Source organism: Rhinatrema bivittatum, chromosome 6 (genome assembly GCF_901001135.1).
Source record: "Rhinatrema bivittatum chromosome 6, aRhiBiv1.1, whole genome shotgun sequence".
Lineage (NCBI taxonomy): Eukaryota > Metazoa > Chordata > Amphibia > Gymnophiona > Rhinatrematidae > Rhinatrema > Rhinatrema bivittatum.
Window position 1 is genome coordinate 36,383,916 of NC_042620.1, and position 25,743 is coordinate 36,409,658.

Genomic DNA, 25,743 nt, shown 5'->3' on the forward strand with positions numbered 1-25,743 from the left:
TATGTGGGTAAATAGCAATTTACATGTGTAAAATCAGCATCTACTGATGGCCGTCCCTCAACGCGTTTTTCCCCGATGCGTGCGCTTTTAGCTGCATTTTGAGGCATTGCTGGGGGAAGGAAAAGTACGTGCGCAGACTTCAGAATCTTTTTCAAACCCATGCACGTTATTTTCCATGCAAAGAGTAGCCACACAAAAGCCTGTGTAAAAGTCTACAGCTACTTTCTATCCACGGGCTCTGTATCCTCTAAGAGTGTCATTTTCCAAGGGATTTCTGATAATAATAACTGTATTTTACCCACAGAAATGGCCTTTTACAAAATCATCGGCCCAATACGTGGGTAAACGTCTGGGAATATGTTATGCATGCACGGAAGTATACTAGGGATGTGCATTCGCCCGATATGCAGATAAACTTATGGACATGTGTCATGCATGCATGGAACTATACTAGAGATGTGCATTCGTAATGATCTGCCCGATACACGGGTAAACTTACGGGCATATGTCATGTATGCTTGGAACTATATTAGAGATGTGCATTTGTAATGATCTGCCTGATACACGGGTAAACCTATGGGCATATGTTAGTATGCATGGAACTATACTAGAGATGTGCATTTGTAATGATCTGCCCGATACACGGGTAAACTTACGGGCATATGTCATGTATGCATGGAAATATACTTGGGATGTGCATTCGTAATGATCTTCCCGATACACGGGTAAACCTATGCGCATATGTCATGTATGCATGGAAATATACTAGAGATGTGCATTTGTAATGATCTGCCTGATACACGGGTAAACTTACGGGCATATGTCATGTATGCATGGAAATATACTAGAGATGTGCATTCGTAATGATCTTCCCGATACACGGGTAAACCTATGCGCATATGTCATGTATGCATGGAAATATACTAGAGATGTGCATTTGGAATGATCTGCCTGATACGCGAGTAAATTTCCGGGCATGTGTCATGTGTGCATGGAACTATACTAGGGATGTGCATTCATTTAAAACAAAATAGGAAATGAAAATGCATTTCCTATTTTGTTTTATAACATTTTCAAAACAAAATGATAGAAAGAATAGCAAGATTCATTGACTTTTAAATTTTGTTTTGAACCCCCCCCCCCCAACAAAACAAACCCCTTGTTCCACTTCCCAAAAATGCAGGAACGTCCCTGGTCCCCACTTATGCATCGATGGGGTTGTCCTGACTGAACAGCCAAACCATCAAAATGGCGTCCTCTGCTCAGGGAAAAGGTCCCGAACACATGTCAGTCCGGCACATCCTCTAAACAGAGGATGTCATTTGAGAAGACGTCGACAGAAGAGGATGTCTCAAGGCCTGAATGTAGGCCAAAGCCCTAGCGATGAGACCACGGGGTAAGTGGGTGCCAGGGAGATTCCAGGGCAGCAATTTTTGGGGGACGGGAGAAATGGGGTGCAAGGGGAACTGGGGAGGCTGTTTGTTTCTTTTTTGTTTTGTTGGGAGTTTTTAAAAAATACTTTGTTTCTGCAAATGAAATCCAAAACACGTAACATTTATTTATTTATTTTAACGTATTTATATACCGTTTTACCAATGTAAAAATTGACCAAAGTGGTTTACAGTAATATAACTATAAAAACAGAATCAAATTAAAAAATAAAATATAACTTAAATAAAAATGAAAAAATAAAACAAAGCCAAATTTAAAGCAAAGTTAGAATAAAAATATAATATATAACATGATCAATAACAAAAATTTTGGTGACTTTAAGATATAAATGGATTGGCTGTTACATTAAAAACTAAAGCAAAATAACAATAAAAATTAAGACAAACAATTAAAATTCAAACAAAATCTACAGCCAAGCAAGCCAGTTATAACCTTGCAATCTCACATTCTCACAGTGCAGCTAAATCCAAATGTCACCCATTATCAATATTTAAAACTCTTCAGCCTTTTCAAACACAATTACTCCTAGAGGCCTAACAAGGAAAGATCCCTGTGCTAACTTCCTTCCTGAAGGCAGGCGTTACCGCTGAGAGAGCTCGAGTCCCCATCTCTTCCACGGAGGGAAGAAGAGTACCACCTCTTGATGGTGGCACGTACCACGCAGAGTCTCCCTCCCACAGACCTCCTTCCGTGAGACGTCAAAGATAAACTGAGTGCGGACTCAGACTGGAAGCCATTGTAAAGCCTGAAGGATAACCCTTCACAACTCTTCACAACTGCAATCTGAGCAAGTTGTAGTCCATTCAAGAGCCGTTCTGGCAGGCCCCTGCATAGACAATCACAATGATCTGAGATATTATTAGAGCTTGAACCACTGTGAAAAGGACACACTTTTTTTTTTTTAACCAACCTCAGCTGTAAAAAAAAAATAAAAAAAAATTCTTACAGTCTGGGAGACCTGATGGATTAAATTAAACTCCGTTTCCAGCTTTAGCCCTAAATATTTAGTGGTCATCTTATTCCAAGGGGCCCCAAACTTTCTGGAACGAGGGCCATGCTGAAATTGCTTTATAGTTCCTGGGTAAAATGATCTTTATAGTTTTTAATGGTGTTATAATATGGTATGATTTAGGGCATGAATGGTATGATGTTTTTGTTTTGTAAAATTTGTTGCACTTAAATAAATTAAAAGGATATATCTACAATGTATGGATCTATGAAACGGATTTAAAATAAACTTTTTGTAATTTTGAGAAATCCTTTTATAAATTATTTTCTAAAATAGCATTAGTAATTTATTACACAGGAGGTTGGTCTTTTTGGTTTTGATGATTTATGTATTAGATTTCTGCCTTTTGAATGCAATTGTGCCAAGTATAGGTTTCTACTGTATATATATATACCCTTTTAAACCCCCCAACCCTGCTAATAATTTCCTTACCAGCTTCATAAACACATGAAATAGAAGGGGGAGGGGAGGAAGGAGGAATCACAAGCTTTGAGGGACTCCACTGCAATTGTTCTCTCAGAAATCCACCATGCAACATCTTTCAAGGAGAACTGAGTGGTCTACCAAATCAAAAGCTGCAGTTATATGCGACTGCCAAAACAGATCATCACTTAGAGAAGTCAGGGGGGCGTCTGTGCCGTGGCTTGCACGGAAACCAGACTGACAAGGGTTCGGCGCACCAGACTCCTCCAAAAAGAGAGTTAACTGCTGACCCACCTGTAAGTTTGCCATAAATGGGAGATTGGCTCTTGGAAGACAGCTTGAGCATGCTGTTTTAAAATAAGTACTATGCACCAACTAACCTCTTTCCCTTCACAAACAATTCTCCAACACCCACTGATTCAAGGGAAACCTTGCTCGGTGGTCTTTTTTTGTACGGTGGCTCTGTTCAAGGATAACCACTTTTTAGTTATCCTTCTCATTTGCCCCGTGGATTACTCTTCATTATTCATACTTTGTATTGATTTTTCTTTTTTCTTTTACTTTTTACTTGTAAAATCCCTTCTCTCTGGCTGCTTATCCGACCCACTTGTCTGTTCTCATTGTGATATACTTATCAAGGCTGCCGCCCTCATCACTTCTTATGGGTTCGGATCCGCCTGCCCAGCATTGGCCATGTTTCAGCACCGCGTGCCTGCTTCAGGGACTGCGGGAGAGAAATCTACTGTGTCCAATCCGGGCTCACAGTGTCGACATATCTTAAATACATAAAATTAAAATGCAATATTTTCACAACCAACTTTTAGCATGAATACATTTTCTACCACCTCTAAGGTATTCAATACTCACTTTTTTGTACTACGTGTATAATGTGAGCGACGCCTTCCGTCCACGTCTCTACCTATTCTGCCCGTTTTTAAACCCACCACGGGCTAACACCTCCTTGTCTTCCCCAGACCGAGGCTACCTCTGGTGCACTTAATCAGGTTCAATTGCCAATACTTCCTCCACAGTTTCCTGTTGCCCTGTTTCTATGTTCCATTCCGATTCTCATGCCCCCTGTTCGAGTTTCATTTATTTGTTCTTATTCTTTAAGTTTTATGTCTGTTATCCTCATGATTTTTTTATTTTTATTATGACAGGGGGCATGAGAATCGGACTGGAACATAGAAACAGGGCAACGGGAAACTGTGGAGGAAGTATTGGCAATTGAACCTGATTAAGTGCACCGGAGGTAGCCTCGGTCTGGGGAAGACAGGGAGGTGTTAGCCCGTGGTGGGTTTAAAAACGGGCAGAATAGGTAGAGACGTGGACGGAAGGCGTCGCTCACATTATACACGTAGTACAAAAAAGTGAGTATTAAATACCTTAGAGGTGGTAGAAAATGTATTCATGCTAAAAGTTGGTTGTGAAAATATTGCATTTTAATTTTATGTATTTAAGATATGTCGACACTGTGAGCCCGGATTGGACACAGTAGATTTCTCTCCCGCAGTCCCTGAAGCAGGCACGCGGTGCCGAAACATGGCCAATGCTGGGCAGGCGGATCCGAACCCATAAGAAGTGATGAGGGCGGCAGCCTTGATAAGTATATCACAATGAGAACAGACAAGTGGGTCGGATAAGCAGCCAGAGAGAAGGGATTTTACAAGTAAAAAGTAAAAGAAAAAAGAAAAATCAATACAAAGTATGAATAATGAAGAGTAATCCACGGGGCAAATGAGAAGGATAACTAAAAAGTGGTTATCCTTGAACAGAGCCACCGTACAAAAAAAGACCACCGAGCAAGGTTTCCCTTGAATCAGTGGGTGTTGGAGGAGAGTTTTTAAAATACGAGCATTAATTGAGTTATGCCAATAAAGAGGAACATAGCTAACTTTATGAGAGCTATTAACCAGTCTTAACATATGTTTCAGAACCAAATGTGGACACTTTTCAGCCATCTGGAAGGAAATGGATCTAATTTGCAATCTGCATTAAATAAGTTAATCCTTGTAAGTACAGATTCAATTGTATAAACTGTACTTTGTGAATCACAACTGTCAACTATTACTCTGTGTAAATCATCATCTATTATACGAATACTCAGTGATCCATGCAAACTGCAGGGCTGGTGGTAAAGGGGCTCAAACAGCTCCCCTATGAGGAAAGGCTGAAGAGGTTAGGGCTGCTCAGCATCGAGAAGAGACGGCTGAGGGGGGATATGATAGAGGTCTTGAACGAGTAGATGTGAATCAGTTATTTACACTTTCGAATAATAGAAGGACTAGGGGGCATTCCATGAAGTTAGCAAGTAGCACATTTAAGTCTAATCGGAGAAAATTCTTTTTCACTCAACGCACAATAAAGCTCTGGAATTTGTTGCCAGAGGATGTGGTTAGTGCAGTTAGTGTAGCTGGGTTTAAAAAAAATGTTTGGATAAGTTCTTGGAAGAGAAGTCCATAAATTGCTATTAGTCAAGTTGACTTAGGGAATAGCCACTGCTATTAATTGCATCAGCAGTATGGGATCTTCTTGGAGTTTGGGTAATTGCCAGGTTCTTGTGGCCTGGATTGGCCACTGTTGGAAACAGGATGCTGGGCTTGATGGACCCTTGGTCTGACCCAGCATGGCAATTTCTTATGTTCTAAGTTGTTTTGCTGCCCTGTGCGAATGATTACTGTGCTGCCTTCCTCTCCCTGCCTTGGGCTTGTCCAAATAAAGCCCATCTCCCTCCAGCAATCTGTAGTCTGAAAAACTGCCCCCCCCCCCCCCAGAGAGCCAGTGGACAGGTATTAGGTACACTAGGTAAACCTTACAAGTTTGCACACACGCACCCCTCTATACACACACACACACAAATTATGCATTTACAACAGCTTTTACATGAAAAAAAGAACACTCAAAAGCACAATCTTCTGAGGCAAAGATACGGCTTACAACCTGCATATTATGTTTGCATGCACTGCTATGGTGCCAACCAGAAAAAAGTCTACAAAAAAAGACACTTGGAGCTCATTTGTGTTTGAGGTGTGGGCTTGGCCCACAAAAAGTCATGAATAAACAGAATATCATTACAATATAGTAAACCTCCCATACCAAAGCAACCCTAACTTCCGGCTCAAAATAGTAATAACCTTATCTATGAAAAGGCAACACTGCACATATTATACCAGGCCCTAGAACACCAATACATCTCCTATTAGGAAAACAGAACAAATCAGATTACTATAGATCCTTGCACAAACTAAATGTCAGCAAAATACCTTACTTCAGTTACACATGCAGAACACAAAGAGACCCTGACCAAATATAGAATAAAGAGACCAGAAAGTATAAATAAAAATATGCAGAGAAGAACTGAACTGGAACCCACAACAAGCCAGCCTCTATGTACTGAGCAAGAATAGAAAAACAGAAACAGTACCATTCTTCATAAAACATTAAATAATAAAATCAAGAAATATAAAACATTTATTTTAAATTGTTATACACCGATAGATCTAAAGTTCTCAGCGGCTTACAGAGAGACACCCATAATAAAAATAAAACAATGCATAATCAAACAATTTCTTACATCAATCATGATAGTAAAACTGCATTCATAAAAAGAGTAAGTATTTTAAACCACTTAAAGGGGTAGATTTTCAAACCTACGCGTGGGCGTATATGCGCGCATGCTACCTGGCACACACACTTGTATACCCGATTTTATAACATGCGCGCGCATGTTATAAAATCAGGGGTCGGCACACGCCAAGTGGGTGCACATTAGTGCATCTTGTGCGCGCCGATGCCCGTGGCCTTCCCCCTAAATAACTTTCCCACCCCTTCCCCCCCCCAGCCCTATTCTAACCCCCCCAATTCCTTTAACTTACCTTTTGTGCCTGCTCTGGGCAGGTGCAGGTTGCGCGCGCTGGCAGCCTGCCAACACGCGATCCTACGACACAGCGGCAAATGGCCCCGCCCCTACCCCTCAGACCACCCCACCCCTTTTTTGAAGCCACGGGACTTAGACGTGTCCCGGGGGCTTTACGCACGTCACTGGGCCTTTATAAAATAGGCCCGGCACACGTAGAGCTTTTAAAATCTCTCCCAAATCAAATATCCAAAATTTCCCAAACACCAATAAAATATTTCAAAACAGCAGACACATCAAACACCAAGCAATAATTAAAATAAATAAGTTAAAAAAAAATTTCTCTCTCCATATCTGGGAACCTTTTATTTCCAGATGCCCTGAGACTGTCGTGGATTAATGGGGAGAGGAGGGGAAGGCTCACACACACACACAACCCAAACAGGCTCCCATTCACACACACATACACACATAACCCAGGAAGACTTCCTCTCTTAAACACACACACCCATGGAGGTAGGCTTCCTCTGTCACACATACACACAGGCAGCAGGCTTCCTTCCTCTCTCTGTCTCTCTCACACACACACACACACACATACACAAAGGCAAGTTTTCTTTCTCTCACACACATACCCTCCCTCATGCACCCCCTTTCACACACATATAGGCAAGCTGGCTTTCTCTCTCACACATACACTCATAGGGAGGCTTCCTCTCACACACACAGGCAAGCAGGCTTCCTCTCACACATACCCACAAACATGCACATAGGCAGGCAGGCAGGCAGGCTTCCTCTCTCTTATGCATACATATATACACACACACACAGGCAGCAGGCTTCCCCTCTTTCTCACACAAACATACACTCATAGGCAGACTTCCTTTTTCATAAAAACACACACACATGCAGGCAGGCTCTCTCTTTCACACTTAAACAGGCTGTTTAATGGCCACTGGCTGCCTTGCAGCTTCTGCTATTTTTCGGCCGCTGATGGGTTGTTCTCCGCCGGCGGCCCCACAGCCTTTCTTCTTCAGTCGCTGGCAGGTTGGGCACCACTGGCGATCCCGCGGTCTCTTCTCTTTTTTGGCCACCGGTACCACCAGGAGTCAAACTGGTGGGCCCAAATGCATGGTATGTACACCTGATCACGCCAGGCCTGACTACCTGTTATATGTTTCCCAGTGCTTCCTAACCTACAATACAATACATTAATTTGACTAACCATCCAGAATGTAATCTGCTTTGAATTGGCTATCCAGCTATAAAAGGCAAAATAAAAATACAAAATAAAATTAAACACTCTTTAAATTCTATTAGAGAAGATAAACAATCAAATTCACCAGATATTGCTGATCTCTCCCTTTCTGACCCATAGGTTGCTTGTCCCCCGTTCTGAACTGGGGGTCCACTTGTAACCTGAAGACTATTTGAAATATTTCAGTCTAGAGTCTTCAAAGTATTATCCACCTTGGTTCTGAAATACAGAGCAAGATCCTCACTCCTTGCTAGTACCGAACCTTTGCCTAACAACCTATTGACTGTAACAAATACTTCTTTCAGATATTATAGCTTTGGATAACTTTACCAGAAGGGGCTACATAGAGATTGCAGAAAATGGAGATGATAACATTTCACGGCACACATGTCTGAAGATAGGTTGCCAAAAAACACAGATCTGCCAAAAAGGAGATGAACTAATGTAGGGCCATCCCCTGGATACCACAGTCAGCTAGGCAATGTATAAGAATGGTAAAGTCTACAATGTCAAAAGCTGAGGTAAGGTCTAATAAGTCTAAATGCACAGCACTACAATGATCCAATTCAGTGTGGAGTTCATCAAATAGTTCAACAAGGGCCTCAGTCCCATATCCTTAAGAACATAAGATTGCCATACTGGGTTAGATCAAAGGTCAATGAAACCCAGCATCCTGTTTCCAAGAGTGGCCAATCCATGCTACTTAACCCAGGGACATCCTTCATGAAACCCTGACTGAAAAGGTCTACTAGATCTACGTTTTCCAAACTTTTGGGCAGTTGTATAGAGATTACTTTTTCCAATAGGTTTACTAAGAAAAGGGACCTTGGCACCCAGTTACCCTCTAAACCTTAATGAGCCTACCAGACACCTAAAGAAGAAGCCCAAAATTTCCAACAGGCCCAGTGAAGGCTAACAGTGTCATTAGACAGGGTGTAAGAGTGTTCTTGGCATTAACTAAGCCCCAGTTCCTGAAGAAGATAACTATTCCAAAAAGCGGTGATGTTCTTTCGGGAAGACAGGATGGCTTCTCAGTTGGCCTAGTTGAATTGACCCTTTAAGATGAATCTGTTCCAGCCAGGCAGCATTTCTCAGATCCATAAGCTAGAAATCAACTCAAGGACATCAAGACTGGTACATTACCAATTCAGCAAGAGCAGCCATAGCTCCACATTGCTCAGCTTTGTTGAAATATTAATCTCTTTGGGAATACATGAAGCAGCAAATAGTTGCTACAGTGATGGAATGCCAAGGCAATTGAAAGCAATAAATTGGCTGTAAGAGTATCCAGACACGAGTGCCCTCTGGGGAAGCAGATACGTGTGACCACTGTACAAAAGAAGGTGAATGCTGTTGCAATGGTCTCTACAGTGCCCATGCTCCATTTCCCGCCCTGACCACAGCTCGTTGGGTTTATAGGTGCTGGGAGAACTCTGAAGACAGCACTCACAGCCTTTGAGGGGGGAAGACCTTAATATTACTCCATAGCAATGTCTACTTAATTAGCAACAGGTTCCAATATGCCAGGTCCTGAAGGGAGCTGTGGCGCATGCCCTCTGTGTAAAAGGATTTCATTATTGTGCTGGCCTGACTTAGAAAGAGGATTAAGCAGCTCAGCGAGTGAGATATTCTTTGGACAGTCCCTAGAATGGCCAAGAGGGTGGGGAGGTCTCTGGATCTTGATGATTCGAAATAGATGGAGGCGCTCATCAAGCAAAAATGCTGCAGCTGAGGTACAATTAAAAAAAAAAAAAAGGATTTTCTTATGATCTAAATCATTTTAGAAGGATTTATATCACAGCTGCATGCCTACCTCACAGACCAAAGATACAGCAACAAAAGATATTTAAACAGAACACGCAACATCTGTTTGGATTAAATCAAATGAATGACTCTCTCCCCATTTTTGCAAACATCGATTGTGAGAAATTATTAGCTAAAATTGTATCTGCAATCTACTAGAATGTGCTACAAATTCATTTTGGTATAAATGAAGATAGCAGGACACTAATATCGAAATGCGCCCCTCAAAAGAGGAGGGAGCACAAGTTAGGTCAAGATTTTCCCTATGCCCTGGGACTGTGAATTAGGCACGTTAAGTATGACAAACATCCTTTTAAATGACTTGCACAGAAAACCCATCCTTTTCGGCTTGCTGCACTTCCACGGCAGCTTCCTCATTCTGCGAGTGCCTTCAGCTGCCTGGATTCTTCTCTTAGTTCGGGACGGTGGCTCTTGTGAAGCTTCAGCTGTTTGGCATTACCCTTGGTATCTTATCTACACAACTCTGGCGCCAATCAGGGCTGGAACAGGCTTCAGCTGGGCTGAAAAGTCATGCAGGGAAGGAGGAGAAGCCCGACTAAAGAGACAAGAGGAAAGTGTGACATTCTAGATAGCCTCCCCCTAGCATTTAATACGGAAAAAAAAGTGGCAACTTGGCTCCACGCCTGCGTCCTCCCTCCAAAAATCAGTCATCAACTTTGAAGAGTTAGAAAAGTCCGATGTCCCCCCCGAGGACCTACCTTCCCACAAAATTAGGTGGAACTAGATGCAGCCGTTCCAAAGTTATAAAGAGGACACACCCACCAGCCAAACATACAAAATGCAAAACACGCACAGACGTTTTAGCATCTGAGAAGTGCCTCAGGTCCTACTGAGCAGAGGCTAGAAAATGGGTATCTAAGCATGAGTGGGTTAAAATATTAAATGTTCAAAACATAAAAAAAAAAAAAGGAGTGCAGAAACCATACCAAAGCTGCAATAAAAATAGTTTCAATAGCCTATGAAATCTCTCAGGTAAAAAGCACACAAAATCAGATACCATCCGAGGCCTTTACGGGACAGCAAAATATTGACATTATCTTTCACAGTCCTGGATAGAAGAAAGGTTTAATTAAAGTGACCCTCTCTAATTCCTTCAAATTCCTCAAAACCAATTAATGAAATTACCAGTGGTAATTCTCTGCTTAAAAGCAGTACCAGGATGGGTCCATTGGCAGCCTCCCCCGGGGAAAAGGAAGCGAGTTTAAAAAGGTCAGTGATCCGGCAGAAAACCATCACTGAAAATGACATAATTAGAGGATCCTCCGATCTTAGACGGATCCAAGTAGATCTCCGTCTAACAACAGACAAATCATTTTTACCTGGTTACTAGCCAGAGGAAGAATATGTAATAATGATGAGAACCCAGGACAAATCTGAAAATATCCGCCCCCACCTACGAGACCTGTCGTGAGGTATTGTGGGCAAAAACCGAAAGCTCCTGTTCCAAAGCCACAGGTTTGGAGCCCGAGACCTGGTCTCACCCCTGTTTGATTCCCATGTGCACCTCTGGAAGCAGCGATTACTGTCTGAGAACATCGTTTATGGGCACACAAAGCCCCGTCCCTGTCCCCAAAAAAGGAGCTTTTTTTTTATTGAAACATGGCCATGTTGAGGTTGTTGAATATTTTTAGTTGGGTTTTTTTGGGTTTTTTTTTTTGAAGGATGGGGTAATTTTATAAAAGCCCGCATAAATTTCCAGGCTGGTACAGGTCTAATTTATAAGAATGTTCAAAGGAAATTTACACTCTCAAGTTCTCTTTGAAAATGATCTAAAGCAAACTACTCAAACAAAGATACCCTCGCTGCTTCATGCAAAGGAGGAAATTGATGCATGTACTTTTCCAAATCAAAAAGTCTGCACAATGTCAACAAGAACTCCACCCCACCTAGACTCCGCCCCCTCCTCAGAATTCCTCTTCCCAAAGGGCTTCAGATTATGTGCATAGAGGGTACACATGCCTGCTCAGAAGCAGGTCTAAAGTTATCCGGCCAACCTAGCTGCGTAAATTCGATATTCAGCTAGGTTAACCGGAAATCTCAGCCCCTCCCCCAGAATTTCTCTGAAATACCCCTTTTGTATGCAGCTAAATTATAGTCGGATAAGTAGTCATCCAACTATAATTTAGTCTGATAAGTGCCTGAATATGCCGCATTAGCCATTTAAACGGATAACTTGCGAGTTATCGGGCTATAAATGGCTTTTGAATATTGACCTCAATAAGAATAGATTTTTCATGTGGGCTGATGATTAAGGCGGCAAGTTTTCCCATGGCCCGATAATGCGGTGATAATGTTGATATTCTGCTGTCCAACAAAAGCCCCTTATCATTTTTAATGCCAGCTATGTGCTTTTCATTTGAAATGTGCGATTCCATGGTGCACTGAAAACATTTTAAATTTGTATTTTTTTTTTAATGTTTTTCAGAAATTTAAAAATGAGTCAAGCAGACAAGGGAGTGTACATTTGCAAAAGGCATTTGTGCGTGAAAGAAGACTGCCAAATCTCTGCCACCTAACATACTCAAACATTTCTTCCATGATTGCGATTTACTGAAAAAACCCCCCAAAAGAAACTTACGGGCCGATACAGTAAACCACGCGGGAGAGCGGGCGAGTGCCCGCTCTCCCGGCGCGCGCACAGGCTACTTCCCCTGTGCGCGCGATTCAGTAACTTAATTTATTTAAATTAGGGCCCGCAGTAAAAAGAGGCGCTAGGGACACTAGCGCGTCCCTAGCGCCTCCTTTTTGACGGAAGCCGCAGTTTTCAGCGAGTTTGACAGCCGACGCTCAATTTTGCCGGCGTCTGTTCTCAAACCTGCTGACAACCACGGGTTCGGAAACTGGACGCCAACAAACTTGAGCGTCCGGTTTTCAACCTGCGAGCCGTGGGCCCATTTTAAATTTTTTTCTTTTAAACTTTTTTTTAACTTTTGGGGCCTCCGACTTAATATCGCCATGATATTAAGTCGGAGGGTGCACAGAAAAGCAGTTTTTACTGCTTTTCTGTGCACTTCCCCGGCGCCGGCAGAAATTAACGCCTACCTTTGGGTAGGCGCTAATTTCTTAAAGTAAAATGTGCGGCTTGGCTGCACATTTTATTTACTGAATCACATGGGAATAACTAACTATAATATTTATTTATTACTGTTAAATTGGCATTCGGTTCTATTGTTCCATGTAAAGCCCCTTTCTCTTTTTTGGGCATTTCATCGTTTTATGTAAACCGGAGTGATTTGTAGTTCTTACAAGAACTTCGGTATATAAAAACTAAAAATAAATAAATAAATAAATAAATAGGGCCATCAACATGCATTTGCATGTTGCGGGCGCTATTAGTCTCGGGGGGGTTGGACGCGCGTTTTCGACCCGCTATTACCCCTTACTGAATAAGGGGTAAAGCTAGCGCGTCGAAAACACGCGTCCAAATGCCGGTTAACAGTGCGCTCCACCGGAGCGCACTGTATTGTATCGGCCTGTTAGTAAGCTATGAACAGTTCATATTCTACCAGGGATTCACTGCATAAAAAGTATGTCCCAAGTGAACAGCTGCAAAGTCATCGGAACGCATCAAGGGAATTGTTTTGGGAAGAGATTGCACAATGCTAGAATTTCTCAGCAATTCTGATCTGGGGTTATTGTTACAAGAGAGGTCTTAACTCCTGCAGTAGGATATAGACACCCACCCACATACATAGACATATAGAGAGCGCGAGAGAATTCTGCGTGATCCCAAAAAAGGATGCTTACTACATACTATTGTATAATGCAGGAAATGCCTAGGGAATTTATTAATTGTCTGCAAAATTCAGCAATAAATTATAATTTGGCAAACAGAGGGAGAAAGAGGAAGACACTTTTCCTTTATTTGTAAGCTCTTTCAGAGCATATCCTGTCCAGCCTCATTCTGGAAGACTGGCCATTCAGTTTCAGAGCAAGGACGTTTGCTTCCTGCAGTAAAATTCAAGGAAAGTATTAAGACTATTATACTCAAAATGACTGAACTTATTAGCAGGGGTGGCCCGCTCTGGTCCTCGAGAGCCACACTGAGAAACTTTGCATCCGATTGAGGCAGTGCATGCAACTCTCTCATATACATATTCATTGTGGCTGTCCTGAAAATGAGGCCTTTTTGTGGCGCTCGAGGACCAGACTTGGCTACCCCTGTGCTGTAGCCTTAGAACATTGCCAAGCAAAGGCACAGTACGTAGCTTTTCTTCAGACCACACATTTCTCCAGGAGGTCTTGCTTGCACACTCAGGGGGGCTCCTGGCCACATGAGGTGGCACTCTTAACCCAATAAGAGGTCCTGCCTCGGTCTACCTATAATCATCTCAGCTATGCTATTTCTATAAGAAGCTCTGCTCTGGCCACGACTTGGTTACCTGCACTTATCCGCTACAGCCAAAAATTGTCACATTACAGTTCTTTAAATTAGTCATTTTGTTAAGGGACTAAACTGACCTGTTAATATTTACGGCTGCAGGTGCTTAGGTATAATTCTAGCTGCAATCTAATGACTGCAAGTGAAAGAGTCCCTAACGCCTCTCATAAATTATACGTACAGCACATTAACTTGAAACTAATTCTTAAGTTGTTGCCTAATTACACAAATGGTGAATGACTGAATTAAAATAAACAGAGTGTGCTGGTCACACCTAAATCTACTGACACTGCATTCAGTCTGGGCTCCCGCTTTAATTTCCTGCCTCAGTAATGTAAAAACAAGTACCAAACGTTGCACGTAGTACCTTTGTATTCATTAACTCACCCCATGTCCAAGGAAGGAGAAACTAGGTATGACCTTTTCTTGTGCAATACACTGAAGGATTCTGGGTGCTCCGTACAGGCCTCCCATGCAGGAAGCCAGGGATGAAATGTATAACCCTAGAAGAAACAAGAAACCCACCAAGGACACCTGAAAGTACAAAGAGAGGAAGGAAATTTAATCAACTTATGTTTTTAAGAATAACATAAGAACATAAGAAATGTCATGCTGGGTCAGACCAAGGTCCACCGAGCCCAGCATCCCATCTCCGACAGTGGCCAGACCAGGTCACAAGTACCTGGCAGATGCCCAGTAATTGATTTATTTCTTGTAACTCATGCTCAGGGATAAGTTCTGGTTTTCCCTGGCTAATAACTGTTTATGTGGCCTTTTTTTTTTTTCAGGAAACTGTCCAATCCTTTTTTTGATCCCCACTACGTTAGTTGCCCTGACCACATCCTCCGGCAACAGATTCCATAGCTTGATTGTGCGCTGAGTGAAAAAAATGCTTCCTACGATTTTTTTTAAATCTGCCAGTTGCTAGTTTCATGGAGTGTCCCCTAGTTTTAGTGTTGTTTGAAAGGGTAAATAACTGTTCCCTATTTTTCCATTCCACCCCTGTCATGATTTTATAAATTTCAGTTAGATCCCCTCATTCATCTGTTTCACAAGCTAAAGAGACTTCATCTGTTTAGCCTTTTTCTATTCTCTGTACCTTTTCTATATTTGCTCTGTCCTTTTTGAGATGGGGCGACCAGAACTGCACACAATACTGAAGGTGTGGTCACATCATGGATCTATACAAGGGCATTATAATATTCTCAGTTCTGTTCTCTATTCCTTTCTAAATAATTCCTAACATTCTGTTTGCCTTGTTGACCATCGCTGCACACTGAGCTGAAGATTTCAAAGTATTATCCACAAGGACTCCAAGGTCCTTTTCCTGAGTGGTGACTCCTAATGTAGGGAGATATCCCACGTTTTACCACTGAAAGCACCAAATATGAATCTAAATAGCCAAAGAAGTATGCAGTCAAATACTGACAGGCCCCCAAAACACTGTCTCAGTGGAAAAACAAGAGACCTTGCCCTGATGAGAACTTTACATTGAAGGATACTTTCTCCCAGGACAAGCAGGACGGTAGTCCTCACACATGGGTGCCATCATCGAATGGAGCCCAGCATGGAAAACTTTGACTGGCATACTGAGCATGCCACTATCCACATGTCAACTTGGCATCCCTCTTCAGACTCTTATTTTCTGCGAAGCATTCATCTCGCAGTTGTGGAGCTCTGCTCTTTTTCAAAGATTTTTCCTGGTCGGTTACTGACTGAGTCTGTGCCGGGTCCCTTTTCTTCCCGGTTGGTGCCTCTTTGGATGGCATGGTAAGATTTTTTTCACTTCGTTGCGGTCGATTCCCAGTGTGTTGCTCTATCAGTGGCTGACAGTCATCGACCGCTTGCAGCTCTTTTTTATGGCATCATCTGGTTTTCGCCAATGTCCCCAGTGCCCACGGACCTTGTTTCTCACGGATCCACATTAGGTTTGCATCCTCTGCCTGGGAGCATCGTACATCTGGGGGTGTCGTTCTTGCGATCAAATAACCCCGCAAAACCGTCACACCCATCTAGATAAGATGGAGAAGCTTTTTGTATCCAAAAAATCTGATTGTTGACTCCAGCATCGGGGGCGTTAACGCCAAAAGGGCACGGGGAACCTATGGACACTGAACCCTCTCTGTCCATCCCTCTTCTGGAGCCCTCTCAGTAGAAAGGGGGCGGGGATAGGCTGTCTGTGTTGTCGCACTTCAGGACGTCAGGATCATTTCCGTCTTCCTTGGCGCTGGTGAAAGACTGGGCCGAGCACAGCGGGAAGCCACGGAAGCATCACCACCGGTCATAGTCAGTGCATGGCACCAAGCTCGGGTCAGCAACGGTGTTTGTTGATACCCCCAAAGTGACCCTGTGAAGAGAAGGCATCGACCTCTATCAAACCCGAGAGTCCTAGGCATTCCCCACCGATACCGTTGCTGGGTACTGATCTCCCTCAGGGATCCGAGGGAGCTCTGGTGACGCCTCCTCCTCCTCCACCCGTTCTGGCTTCAGTGGATTTTCAAGAGAAGCTGGACCGCAGGGTGCAGCTGGCAGTGATCCGAGCCCTGCAGAGCATCAAGCCTCCAACTCCACCGGTAGCTCCACCAGCGCTGAAGAAGGTACCTGTGATGTTGGTGCTGCTGGAACACCTGGATGTCCTTCTGGGTGTCTTATCTACACAGCAGCTGATAGTGCCCGGGGGTCCATCGATGTCCCGATGGCCATTATAGCTTCCTCCACCAGGGTGATTCTCATCATGGATTCCTCTGATGATGATGCATCGCTGCAGCCCACGGCACCGTTAGGTTTCTTGGTACCATGTCTGGTGTTGACTATTCCGGTTCCCGGTTCCTTGGGGCCTTAGTGCTGTCGATGCCCAGGGTGCCCAAACCTAGAGGCCTGGGCAGGGTTCTCCACGGGGTTCCCCAGGGGACCTTAGGAGGGGGATGCCCCATATGACCCATGGGGAGATGATACCTAGGAGTCTTTTTCTGACTCGGGAGATCTTCCATCAGATCTGTCCCCTCTAGAGGAGAGGCGCTGGTCTCCACCGACCTTTATCCAGGCCATGGCGGAAGCCATTCCATTTCAACTTCTGTCAGAGGAGGATGCCCGACATAAGATGCTGGAGATCCTCAAGTTTGCTGATGCCCCGAAGAAGATAGTGGCTGTTCCCATCCATGACATTTTTAAGGAATTACTACTTCAGATTTGGGAGCATCCCATCTCCAGATGCGGTCTATTTAATACAGCAGGCCTTAGGATTTGAGAGGCGTCAGTTCCCACATCAGTCAGTAGTGGTGGAGTCAGCCCTGAAAAAGGCCAAGGCAGAAGGACAATACAGTAGTTAAGCCCCTAAGCAGGAGTCATTGATTGGTCAACAGAGTTCAGAAAGACCCCCACCCTTGAAAGAAGGGGGGGACAGTCAGACAGAGAAAAACAGTCTGGCATACAGACGTGGCAGTACTCCCCTGAAGAAATGGGGAGGGGGGAAAAGACCTGCAATATGGCAAACAACTCTACCCACCTTGTGATTATGCATGAGCTTATGCATATTTATCAGCTGGAAACTCTAAGATAGGGGGGCAAATAAGGAGGAGGGAGCGACCCTGAGAGCAAACCTTGAGAGCGACCCTGAAACCAGAGAAGGGACCCCTGAAAGAAAAAGAATCAGAAGAGCAAAAGGGGAGTCCCAAGCAGACCAGCACCCCTTGCTATCAAGGAGGGAGAAGACTAGCAGTGGCCAGAAGACCAGGGAGAGGAGACCGGAGAGAGGAGAAGCCCTGCTCAGGTATGGAGAGTGACACGGAGTCTGAGATGGTGAAGGGCAAGAGCAAGCCCCAGACAGCCTGGCAAGTAGCAGAGCCAGAAGCAAGTCTCCTTCCCGGATCGCCACCAGCTCTGCCAGTACCAAACCCAGGAAGCAAGTCTCCTTCCCTGCACACATTCTCCAGCTCTCCAGCCGGAGTCTGCTTCAGAGGTGAACACAGGGTCATCGCCTGGAACTGGGACAGGGGTAAGTAAGTTAGCCATAAGTATTATTATATTTAAGAGGCTAAGGTTTATGGCATGTTTGTAACCACCCATGGTACAGAACTTTCCTTAGGATAAACTGGTGCTTAGTGGCCAGGATGTTAGAGACAGGAACTGTTATTTTCTATAATCTATATCCTGCTAAATCTGATAAATACAAGTCTATTTCTGAGGAGAACACATTGCTCTTTCCTGAGCTTAGGATCGTGAAGTGAAGTGGGAAGTGAACTGGGAGTGTCCTTTACAAACAGGTCCCTGCACCCCTATTTTTGCTAACACTAACATGAACCCAGCACTGGATACTTGTAGTTGGGATTATTTTTCCCTACGTCCATTACTTTGCACTGGTCCACATTAAATTGTATCTGCCATTTAGAAGCCCAGTCTCACAATGTTCTTCTGCAGTTCTTCATAATCTGCTGCCATTTTAACGGCTGGAAACAACTTTGTGTCATCACTTGATCACCATGTTTGTTATTCATTTCTCTAGATCATTTATGAATATGCTAAACAGCATATGAGACAGACACCCAGTTCTGTTGTCATTAAGGCCTGGGTGAACCCTTAGTAAGAACAATATAGATTAGTGAATCTATTGAGGGAGCTGGAATGACCATCCACCTACCTGCAAGGGTGTTTTAAGCAGCTCTCTCCAGAGCAGAGGTGTGTTGGGTGGGGGGGGTGCCCCAGGTGATGACAAGGAAGAGGGTGCCAGTGACTGTGCGATGAATCAACCTGTCGTCACCCGGGAAGAAGAAACGTTCCAGCCAAGAGCAGCGGGCGGTAGGTAGCCCAAGCCCTGCCGGCCAAAGAGAAGAAGAAGAAACGTTCCAGCCAGGAGTAAAGGGCCAGCAGGGAGCCCAAGCCCTACCGGCTGAAGAGAAGAAACGTTCCCAGCCAGGAGGCACCTCAGCTGCCGGGTGATCTCATCCTACCTAGAAGCCCAACTAAAGGAGGCCCCCCTGTTGGTAGGGGATCAGTCATGCATGCCTGCTAGAAAGAGTAGGTGTGCAAGCATGTGTGTGTTTGAGAGAGAGGAAACACGTGTACATGTGTGCTTGACAGAGAGGGAGCCAGTGTCTGTGCCTATATGTGTGCAGGAGTGAGTGGGAGCCAGCATGTCTGTATGCCTGACAGACAGGGAGCCAGTGTCTTTGTATGTGTAAGTATATGAGAGGGTGGTGGTGTGTGGGTGCGTGTGTGTATGAGAGGGTGGTGATGTGTGGGTGCGTGTGTGTGTATGAGAGGGTGGTGGTGTGTGCGCGTATGAGAGGGTGGTGGTGTGTGGGTGCGTGTGTGTATGAGAGGGTGGTGATGTGTGGGTGCGTGTGTGTGTATGAGAGGGTGGTGGTGTGTGGGTGCGTGCGCGTATGAGAGGGTGGTGGTGTGTGGGTGCGTGTATGAGAGGGAGGTGGTGTGTGGGTGCGTGCGTGTATGAGAGGGTGGTGGTGTGTGGGTGCGTGCGTGCGCGTATGAGAGGGTGGTGGTGTGTGGGTGCGTGTGCGTATGAAAGGGTGGTGGTGTGTGGGTGCGTGTGCGTATGAGAGGGTGGTGGTGTGTGAGTGCGTGTGCGTATGAGAGGGTGGTGGTGTGTGGGTGCGTGTGCGTATGAGAGGGTGGTGGTGTGTGAGTGCGTGTGTGTATGAGAGGGTGTGGGTGTGTGGGTGTACATGAGAGGGTGTGTGTGTGTGTTTGTGTGTATAGCCAGGTTTCCAGCCCTAAAGAGACAACAAATAAGGAGTGCAGCCTGCCTCTCGGGATACAGTTACAACACAGGTTCCTGTACCAAACTCCTGGGGCACTCTACTAATGATCTTTCTCCAGTTACCAATCCACAATAGGACATTGTCTCCAATCCCATGACCTTCCCATTTCTTCAGGAGTTTTTCAGGAGAGACTTCATCAATTGCCTTCTGAAAATTCAAATACACTACATCAATTGGCTCACCTCTGTCCGCATGTTTATTTACACTCTCAAAATAATTCAGCAGATTGGTAAAGCGAGACTTCCCTTTGCAAAACCCATGTTGACTCTTTCTGTGCCATACTTTAGCAATACATTCATTTATTTTTATTTATTTAAAATATTTACAGTCCGCCTATAACAACCACATCATGCTAGGCAGATTACAACTGCAACATAAAACAATTATAAAAAATACAAGGTAACAAACATCATAAACAAACACACACACACACAAAGCTCTGTCAGTTTAGACATCTTGAAAATGCCTGACTAGGTCTGACCAGAAAGGATTGTAAAGGCTTCTTGACATAAGGAAGCCTTGACCATATTTCGGAATAGCTGAAAGTCCTTCATAGTTCTATACTCATCTGACAAACTGTTCCATAAAACAGGTCCAATAATAGATAAGGCATGATTTTACGTTTCTGGTAACAGGGCCACCTTGACACTAGGTAGCTTGAGAAGATGATGGCCAACACAGTTCATGTGCAAGGGTCATGCCATTATTGTCTTATTAATCAGTTTCACCATCAATATATGCCTATCGCTTTTTGCCCTACTACGTCCACAATGGCCCCCCTTCCCCCCCCCCACTACCCTCCCCATCCATACTAACTCCCAAAAAACACCCCAACCCTTTCCTAACACCCAACCCCAGCTCCCAATTGCCCCAAATACTCCCACACCCCCCTAAACCACCCTTAACGTCCCCTACTTCCATCCACATTCTAGTTCCTACAATGTACTTACCCCACGGGGGTTGGAAGCTCCTCTATTATACTCTGCTTCTCTTCTCTCCTCTCCGTACCTGCCCCAGCTGCTTGATATTACTCTTGAATCCCCGGACCTGGAACAAATGTTCCTTCCTCACTACCAGGGTTGCCAGCCGTGACACATTCCTGGTGGTGAAATTCGGCTGCCTTCCTTGGGGGGAGGGGCCATTTTGGAATAAACCCCCCCCCCTGGAAGAACTGGAAGATCGCGCACGGAAAAACGTGCATGTGTGCGCTCGGGATTTAGTGAAAATATCCGTGCAAACATTTGTGAAAACAGTTCACGCAGGAGTGTATAATTTATATAATAGATGCGCGTATTTTATAAACAGTACAGATGTATGCGTGTAGATTTTAAAACATAAGCATACTTGTGTGCGGCGCCATGCGTACAATGGGGCCGCACGCCCAGTTCTTTGAAAGGTATCCTGGCTGCAAGGCAGTTAATACATGGAAGATTTTTCTTTTTGTCTCAGTAGAAAATGTGTTGCCATTAAAAAATGCGTAGATTTTCTTTTGATGAAAGAGGCTACCATAGTCCTTATGCAGCTGGATCATTAACTTCAAATTCCTGACATCCTTATTAAGAACACACCGGCCCAACCCATCTATTGTCCTCAATAAAAAAAAAAAAAATATTTCAATAATACACAACACAAGTTTTCTCAAGACCACTATATTATTTTCCCTTCCCTGTGCTGCCTGCAGTGCAAGCGAGTTTACAGTAATGATATTTATGTCGCTTTGGGCTAGTTTGCATTTTCCTGACAGGCTTCTATCAACAGGAAAACAAATCACAATCCTGCTGTGTTCTGCCTGTCAAACTATTCATTTCTGTTGATGAATTTCCATTAGGTTGGGTCTACAGTACAATTATCGCGCTCTGGAAATGCTAAAAGCAGAAAGAAAAAAACACACGATACTCTTAGCAGGGTACGGTATGTGAAAGGCAAAAACAATAGATTCAGTCAGGTCCCTTGCACATCCTGTTATTCACCCAACTGCCTGCCCAGGGATGCCAGACAGCCCATTAAAATGCCAAAGCGAAAAGAATAACGTTTTAATTTACTGCGCTGCATTGATTTTTGCACTTGCGACATTTTTCCACACAAAATGACCCTGCAATTTCTCGGGTTTCGCGATGGGCAGGGCTGGTGCAAGGGCACCCTAGGCAAATCCGTGCATCCCTCCCCTCCAACCCTTCCCCACACACAGTTAAAAGCTATAAGTTTATAATAAGATTTTACATGAAAAAGGAATATTCAAAGTACAGTCTTTGGAGATAAAAATCTCACAACAGGTATATTATATTTACACGCCCTGCTTCTGAATCAGAAAACCCTGCTAAAAAAGACACTTGGAACCCATATGGTATTAGACTTATTGCAATGTGTGCTGGGTGTGGGCTTGGCCCTCTGGAAATCATGTGTACTCAATGACAGTTACAACATAATAAACCTCCCATGCCAAAACAGCACTATTTGCCAGCATTCAAAGAGCAACAACCCTACCTATGAAAACGCAACACTGCAAATATTACACCAATACCTCTCCTAGTAGGAAAAAAAAAGCCAGAATGCTATAGCTCCCTACACAGAAACTACACACTAACAGAATACCTCACCTCAGTCACACATGCAGAACACAGACAGATCCTCAGCAAATTCAGAATAAAGAGACCATAAATTATAAATACAAACATGCTGACAAAAACTGAACTGGAAACAACAAGCCAGATGCTGTATGCAGTGCAACAATGGAAAGAGAGAAGCATTACCATTCCTCATACAACATCAAAAAATACAATCAAGAAATATAAAATAGCAGTTGCAATAGTAAAACCATACTAATAAAAATAATAAATATTTCAAAAACAGCTGACAATTAGAACATCCAATAATTAAAATCTCATATAAAAATTTTCCAAATGCCAATAAAATATTTCAAAACAGCAGATACAAACACCACCCAATAATGAAAAAAAATAAGGATTAAAAAAAAAAAAAAATCCCCTGCTTTCCATACCTGGGAACTTTTGATTTCCAGCCACATCGAGTTGTGGATTAGTGGGAGGCAGGATGTATGCACAAACTTTCTCCCTTTCTCGCTCTCACACATATACACGCACACTCCCTTCTCTTGTACACGCTTGCTCACGCACACTCTCATTCACTCGGACAGACACAAACACATGTACACGTACAAGTTCACACACACTCTCTCTCACTCTTCACGCATATGCTTACTGTTCCCTCCCCCCCTCAATGCATAACGCAGCCAGCAACCTCCTCCTTTGGTCTGCACTGTTGATGGGATGTACATTTTTTTTTTTCTGGTCACGTGGGCCCACTGCTTCTGCTCCTTTCTTCCGGAAGGGGAGGCTGAGGGAGGACTGGGGCAGGCCCACGCCGCTGCTTTCTTTGGCCCCCCGCTGGTCCACCGATGCTGATCTGGTTTCTTCCGGCGGCCTGCAGGGCCGATGTGGCTCCTTTTTTCTGGCCCGCCGCTGCTCCGTTACAGCGTTTTACACCTTCTTCCCTACTCCCGTGAGCCCGAACTTCCTCTTCCGGGTCACGCAGGCGGGAAGAGGAAGGGGACGGAGTTTCCACGGCCCTGCCACTGTCGTGCTGCCGCCTCGCAACCTCTGACAGTCCAGGCGGCTGCCTAGTCCCACCTAGACGTTCCCCTGGCCCTATTAGTGGGGGATGGGAAAAAGAAAGTGCTTCTTTTAGACGGCATACTGCCCAGAAAAGTGCAAAGCACGCGGCTGCTTTCAACACAAATACCTTGCACCAATTTTCAAAGGGTAATTTCTCCCTTTGAAAATTGCTTAAGAAAACGCAAGTGCGCAGCTTTGCACCTGCTCAACGGGGGGTTAGCACATCCAACCGAGCGCGCAGCTAATAAAACGCTCATTGTGTGTAACTTCATGTTGATGAGGCTATTAACTATTACCTCCCGATGCAAAAAAAAAATAATAATAATAATGTGCGCCCAACACGCGCATTTTTACTCTGAAAAATTAACGCCTGCCCCGGAGCAGGCGTTAATTCTTGAGGAGCCCAAAATGTTTACAGCAAAGCAGAAAATACTGCCTCTCTGTAGTTCCTCCGACTTAATAAATTAATATCGTCATGATATTAAGTCGGAGGAACTGAAAAAGGAGAACCCTAAAAAAAAAAAAAGAAGATAAAAAGTGTGCCAGCAGTGAGGATAGTGAAAGGGACGCTCAAGTGACGAGTGTCCTCTTTCCTAACCCGTGGCTGTGCACAAGTGAGGTAAAGACGCTCGTAAAATTCAGCGTCTGTTTTCCTAACCGGCTGACAGCCACCTCTCCTGGACGCTCACTGCCGAGGAGGTGCCAGGGGCGCACAGTTTCCCCTAGTGCCTCCTTTTTTACCGCGGCAGCCGATTTAAATGTTAAATCGGGTGCCCGGGAGAGTTGGATCAGCGCGTGTTAAGGGAGCGGGCGCAATAGGACCAGCATCACCCCTGATAACATTCGCCAAACTCCTGGTCCCGTTATGGTATCGCCTAACAAAGAACTGTTTTATGCAGAGATCACAATGGGAAGCTCCTCGCTCTCCTTCTCGGTTTATCTTGTGCTATCCAGTAAGGCTGAGACGAACGCCGTCATTTCCTAATGTTCTTGTGCACACTATGAAAACACGGTGCTCATGAAATGACAACAAAATGTTTACCTCTGGGGTACAGAACTAATGCCTGAAAAATTAGCAGTCTTTCTGCTCATTGGTATTCTACTTCCCACATCGATAACGTTCGCAGGGAGATGAAATTGCTCATCTGACCATCTGTGCCTGGCAATGAAATGTTGACAGCGTAAAATGTTCTGGGCACAGCGGCGCGCTGGCACTCCGTTATCTGTTCACATCTGCAGGTGCTTAATGGACTTCTACAAGATCTGCTGAAAGTAATCCTTCCGATCTGTCGTAAGGAAGCATGCGGTGTCGGACGCCAACGCAGAATGTCCGGGACTGGACAGTCCCATTCCTAACACTTAATATCAAATTACACAGCTCGGTGAGGCCGCACAGCGTAATACGGTGCTCCAGAGAGACAGGAGCAGTCTGATGTTCTCACCAATGCAACTGCCTACAGTAAACATATCAGCAGACAATGCAACTGGCTACAGCAAACATAACTGCAGACAATGCAACGGGCTACAGCAAGCATATCAGCGGACCAGCTGGTATCTCCTGAAATTCCCTGGAGGTTCCTAGTCACCTCCCTCCCTCCCTCTCATCTTGATCCCATTACCTCCGTCCTTTGCAGTCCCGCACCCCCCTTCCCATGCCTGGCTCTGGCTCCAAAAATAAGCCTGAAAAGGATATTTACAAAGAATCCCAATCTATACCATCCTATCACAAAATGAAGCAAATTAACTCTTTAATGATTGTTTATATAAAACGTTATTGTCTCTCTTATTACAACATTGTTTTTCTACAAATCCTCTTAAAAAAAACCATTCACAGACATGCCACCATATGAACATATACAAAAGAAATCTATACACAGCATCAGTTTATAGAAATGTATTAATAACAGGGTTGCTGAGCTATGAGACCCCCTACGGTATGAATAAGAGGTATGTATGAGCAAGACAGAGGTTAAGAGGAGGCTAGCTGGCATGCATGTGAAGGAATAAATGTGAGTTTTTAGAAACTGAAATTGTGTGTGTATGTATGTATATATATATATATATATACATACATACATACACACACACATATACATACATACATACATACTGTTGAGATTACTTACCTGGT

The 25,743-nt window shown here is 44.1% G+C and overlaps 1 protein-coding gene and 1 long non-coding RNA gene across 6 annotated transcripts in view; one reads left to right on the forward strand and one right to left on the reverse strand.

The window, feature by feature from the left end:
- SLC12A8 (solute carrier family 12 member 8) overlaps nt 1-25,743 on the reverse strand; it is a 174,139-nt gene that overhangs the window by 19,652 nt on the left and 128,744 nt on the right. For all 5 annotated transcript variants that reach the window (XM_029605264.1, XM_029605265.1, XM_029605263.1 and 2 more), the window contains exon 9: nt 14,591-14,737. In XM_029605264.1, coding sequence (XP_029461124.1) covers nt 14,591-14,737 — 147 coding nt within the window. The remainder of the gene's footprint in view (nt 1-14,590; nt 14,738-25,743) is intronic.
- On the forward strand, nt 1,275-12,330 carry LOC115093480. The gene is made up of 3 exons (XR_003857326.1): nt 1,275-1,396; nt 4,819-4,896; nt 12,248-12,330. It is a non-coding gene; the product is annotated as an uncharacterized LOC115093480 (long non-coding RNA).